Raw genomic sequence first — 5,698 nt, 5'->3', positions numbered from 1 at the left:
AAAAAAAAATTTCACTGTATTTGAGAAATCACTGACTTACTGGCCAGTAGGAATAAGAAGGTAGGTAGGAACTTTGACACTTAGACACTTTTGGCTGACAAAACTGTCCAAAAGATATTAACGGATAAGGACACAATTCTTAGGCAAGGCAATAACTTGACTTTCGAAAAACTTTCAGGAAATTATGTTTTCATGATTAAACACAAGAACACAAATAAACCAAAAAAAGCCCATGCACTTCTCAGTCTTGTAGTACATGGTGGCAGAGACCTCCAGGAAGTCAGTGGAGTTTACATAGCAGGCGCCCTTGCACACACTGCAGTGTGAAGGTGGCTTCTGTTACCGAGGGACCCATGCCCAGCCAGGGCCGTTGGAAGCCTGGCCTAAGCGTCCTAGGCTCACTCCCATAGGACATTCACAATCTGAAGCAGAAACCGGTTAACACTTACCTGCAAAAAGCCACTAGGATCATTTTCCTTAATCACCTCCAAGCAGTACTCCATGAGACCCGTGGTCTGGCGCAATTTCACTGTGCAGTGAGAGATCTGATCCCGAACCACCTAGGATGAGGAGGGAACCAAATGGTCCAGAATGCCAGAGCGTGGAAGAGAAGCAAACTGGGGCTTTGGAAAGCTTCTTCAAACCAGAATCCAACAGAATGGAACTAGGTTTATGAGAATATTCTGTGGCAATGTCTGCTGTGGACAATGGCTCTAGAAGACAGATTGGAAGAGGCCCTTAAAGGAAATTGGTAACAACAGAACCCATCAGAAAGGGACACATGTTGGAACCCTGAGGACCTGGTGACCTTGGTGCATCAAGGTCCACCTTCCAGAGGTCCCCCTGCCCCACTCTCTTCTGGGAAGCTGACTCTGTGTGAGCTCCCCAGTGTGTGGTCGCCACTCTGCTTTGTGACACTGCCACCCACCTTCTCACACCCTCTGCCTGACTCTTCTAAAGAGCGGATGTCACTATCTAGACTCAGTTCCTGTCCCCGACCCTCCCCATGGCCCCGGGGGCATCCATTCTGCTTCTTTTTCCTTGGGTGGCTGGGTGGGGTAGCTGGAGAGCCAAGGGGGAGCCTGGGAGAGACCACAAGATAATGATGAGTAAGCTGGAGCAAGAAGGTGGATGCAGAATTAAGTTTCATGAACAACTCACTTATGTGTCCACACAGACATAGAGTGGAATAACAGACATCGGAGACTCTAAAGGGTGGGAGGGGGTGAGGGATGAACACTTACTTAATGGGTAAGTGCACACTATTCAGGTGATGGTTACACTGTAAGCCCAGTCCTCACAACTATGCACACTATCCATGTAACAAAACTGCACTTGTACCCCCTAAATCTATAAGAGTAAAAAAAGAATAACTCACACAGAATCACTGCCTCATTTGGGAGAGCAGTAGGAAAGGCTGCTCTATTTGCCAAGCTGTGAGTCTGCTTTAACCTAGATAGGCATCTCTCCTAGCAAGTTGTCTTTGCTGAGTGATAAATGCATGACATTCCTTGAAAAGTTTCTTTCTTCAGAGATGTTCTTCTTCTGTGCCCTCTGCTCAGTGACCCAAATCTTGAGTTTTGTTTCGTTCTTTTCCCAGAGATGAGGTCTTGCCATGTTGCCCAAGCTGGTCTCCAATTGCTGGGCTCAAGCAATCCTCTTGTCTTAGCCTCCTGCATCCAGCTTTGAATGACTTTTGAAGCACAGAATTGAAGAAGCGTTTTCCAGGAATCTTAATTACTTACATCCTCAATATTTATACTACCTTGCAAAAGCCTCAAAAATATCCAGTGTTTTGGGTTTTACGGATAAAACTAAAACTAAATGGGATTTTAAGAATTATTTTAAAAACTTTTCCTTGTTCCTTTTCATTTTTTATTATAAATTTATTTTTCATTAAGGAGTATTTTATCCACTTTCCAAAACAATTGGGAAATAGATAAAAAAAAAAAAGGAAATGATCTCACCATCCTAATGGAAAATTTTAAAGCATTTTGATATTTTCTTTTAGTTTTTTTCTGGAACCAGACTTATTTATAGCTGCAATCATAGCACATGACAATCTTGCCCTCCTCTTAATACTATATCATAGGTATTTTCCATGTTGCCACCATCAATAAATGTTATTGGCTACATAAAGACTCCATTGAGTGAGTAATCATAATTTATTTAATCATTCCTGTTCCCTTATTATTGGACATTTAATTTCTATCTGTTTTTTTACAACTCATTCATTATTTCTCTTTTCCTAATTTTTTTATTGTGGTAAAATATCCATAAAATTTTCCAGTTTAACTATTTTTAAGTTTACAGTTCTGTGTCATTAAGTACATTCACACTGTTGTGTGGACCATCACCACGATCCATCTCCAAAACTTTTTCATCTTCCCAAACTGAAACTCTGTCCCCATTAAACAATAATTCCCCATTCCTCCCTTCCTTCCAGCCTCTGGCAACCACCTTTTTACTTTTTGTCTCTATGAATTGACTATGCTAGGAACCTCATAGAAGTGGAATTATACAATATTTGTCCTTTTGTGACTGCCTTATTTCACTTAGCATAAGGTCTTCAAGATTCAACCATGTTGTAGCATGTGTTAACATTTTCATCTTAAGACTGAATAATATTCTAGTGTATGTACATACCACATTTTGTTTATCCATTCATCCATCGATGAATACTGGGTTGCTTCCACATTTTGGCTATTGTGAATAAAGCTGTTATAAACATGGGTGTGCAAATATCTGTGTGAGTCTCTGCCTTTACTTCTTTCAGGTGTATACCTGGAAGTGGAATTGCTGAATCATATGGTAATTCTGTGTTTACTTTTCTGAGAAATCACTATAGTTTTCCACAGAAGCTGTAACATTTTACATTCCCACAAGAAATGCAGAAGTGTTCCAGTTTCTCCACTATCACTTATTATTTTCTTTCTTTCTTTTTTTAAATATAGCCATCCCAATGAATGTAAAGTGTTATCTCATTATGGTTTTGATTTGCATGTCCCTAATGACTAGTGATGTTGAGCATCTTTTCATGTGCTTATTGACCATTAGTATATCTTCTTTGGAGATCAAGTCTTTGTCCATTTTTTAAATCAGGTTATTTTGTTGTTGTTGAGTTGTAGGAGTTCTTTATATATTCTGGATATCAATCCCTTATCAGATATATAATTTGCAAATATTTCCTCCTGTTCCATGGGTTGCTTTTTCACTCCTTTTCACTTCTTGTGTCCTTTGGGGCACAAATATTTTTAATTTTTATGAAGTTCAACTTATCTATATTTTCATTTGTTTCCTGTGCTTTTGGTGTCATATCCAAGAAACGATTGCCAAATCCACTGTACTGAAGCTTTCTTCCTATGTTTTCTTCTAAAAGTTTTAGGTTACACATTTAGTACTTTGATTTATTTGGAGTTAATTTTTGTATATGATATTAGATTAAGTGTCTAACTAATTTTTGTACATGGTGTTAGCTAAGTGTCTACTAATTTTTTGGTATGTGAATATCCAGTTTTCCCCACACTGTTTGTTAAAATAACTGTCTTTCCCCATTGAATGGTCTTGGCATCCTTGTGGAAAATCATTTGACCATACATGTGAGAGTTTATTTTTGGACTCTATTCTATTCCAGTGTTCTACATGTCTGTCTTTATGCCAGTACCACATTGCTTTGATTATTGTAGCTTTGTTGTAAGTTTTGAAATCAGGAAGTATGAGACCTCCAACTTTGTTCTTCTTTTTCACGATTATTTTGACTATTTGGGTCTTCTAATTTTCTGACAGATGATTTATTATTGCTTTTTAACTTTTAATAATTAAAAGGAAAAATAAATGGTTGGACTTAAAATCTCTTCATTGTAATTGGTAAAATAAATCAACTTTGATGTGAAAATTATTTTTGTAATTTTTTTCGGGGGGGATCAAATTTAAAATTCACTGGTTGATTTATTTTCTTCTGACATTCAGTATGCTTCTGACAACCATCACCACCATATGTTGGTCTGGGTTCAAGGAATGCAAATTATTTTATTTTTTATTCAGAAAATAACAGGAAGATTGGGCTTTTGCTTCTTGGAGAAAAAAACTTCACAAATAAAACATTTAAAAATCCCAGACAGTTGATCTACAGCTAGTGTGCTATTCCCCTCTGCTGTATGAGTTCCCAGAAGACGTTTTTATATTTTGGTAGCCAATATATTGAGGCTGCTAGGTAGCAGAAACCTCAGCAGTCATCATTTCATTATCCAAATGGCATCTGCCCTTTGGCTACTGGTACTAAAAGTATGAATAATAAGCACAGACCAGATCTCAGCACTATAACCCAAAGTGAGTTTGCTTCTGAGACAAAATAGACTGAATCGTTGTGTTTACTTTTCAGAGGCTTCAGCCCAATGATATATAAATACACTGAAATAAAGACACTACTGAGTCCTCATAAAATTCTGTGTTTGCTTCTATAAATGTCCTTCTCGAGCAAGGTCTATTTGGTGCTGAAGGTAGTGTCTGAGTGTTGGGGCTTTCTGTCTACTCTTAAGAAGATTAATTGTTGCACTGCCAAAAGGTGAGTTTCAGCAGGGGTTTGCCATTGGCTCCTATATTCTATGACTCAAGTTTTTTGGAAGGACTCAATACCCCTCAGTTCCTGGCTCTCAACTCCCACTGTTGCTGTAATTCATTTGGTCCATCTTTTTACATTTTAATCAACCCTTCCACAATGATCACAATAGCCTGCGATAAAATCACTGCTAAACATTAACCTATGAGTTCCCAGAGCAGCATTTTGGGTGAGTTGTAATTGATTTATAGTTTCTGAATTAATTTAGCAAGATTCCTCGCCTTATGGAAATCAGCCAGGTAATTAGATATTTTAAGAGTAGAAATATTTTTTCCATTATTTGAGTGTCTTTATCAACTCTCTTATTTGCTACCTCCTTCAACCTGTGTTTTTCACACCACTTTTTATCATTGTTTATTTCTACATTGTGTTTTTTTATGTAAAACAATTCCTAGGAAGCCAGGCCACATCACTTTTTCCTCTGAGTGACACATTTCTGTGCTTTGGCTCTGATGCACAAGAGAACCCCTTGGCACCATGTTTGTAGCTGGCTGGACTTAAGAGTTCCCTTTCTTAGGAACTGTGCAAGTTGCAGGAATGACACGAATAGGGGCTGGGAGAACAATATTCCTATTTTCATCTGCATGAAAGCCTAAACCGGCTCTCACAGGACAGTGAATTAATCTGTAGTCCACAGTTTCAGAGGCTTTTAAAATTTTATCAGCAGAGCCACCATCTGTTCTGGATGGCAAGTGCCTATCGATCATTTGAACAGTTCTATTTTGTTAAGTGGCAAATTTATAAAGGTCATTTCTTGGATTAGGATATCACATTGATACCATTCGTTAAAGGAGATTCTGAGTGACTGTTGTGTCCCTTTGAATGCTCGGACTTTTTCAGTAGCATAGAGTAGCCCAGGAGAGCGTATACAATACAAATGTAAAATTCTGTTCTGCCCGTCCACCACTACGTTCCCATGGCTACCAGGCCAATCTCCTTCCTCCAGTCAGTTCATGGGACACAACCAGTAGCAAGACCTGAGGTTAATTAAGGGGAATTTCAATTTTTATCCAACCTTGACACCTTTCCCCGACCTCCATTCATTTTATATGTGGGTCTTTAAAAATTTTTCTTTATTTA

General features: G+C 38.3%; 1 protein-coding gene across 2 annotated transcripts in view; it reads right to left on the bottom strand.

Annotated features, from left to right (window-relative positions):
* The window catches only part of TRIM9 (tripartite motif containing 9), a 115,378-nt gene that overhangs the window by 36,547 nt on the left and 73,133 nt on the right, over positions 1-5,698 (bottom strand). For both annotated transcript variants that reach the window (XM_012663832.1, XM_012663833.1), the window contains exon 4: positions 450-560. In XM_012663832.1, the coding sequence (XP_012519286.1) occupies positions 450-560 (111 nt within the window). The remainder of the gene's footprint in view (positions 1-449; positions 561-5,698) is intronic.

This window comes from Propithecus coquereli, unplaced genomic scaffold, assembly GCF_000956105.1.
Source record: "Propithecus coquereli isolate 6110/MARCELLA unplaced genomic scaffold, Pcoq_1.0 Scaffold83, whole genome shotgun sequence".
Taxonomy (NCBI): domain Eukaryota; kingdom Metazoa; phylum Chordata; class Mammalia; order Primates; family Indriidae; genus Propithecus; species Propithecus coquereli.
Note: the sequence above shows the minus strand (reverse complement) of the source record. Positions and strands in the feature narration are given on the sequence as shown.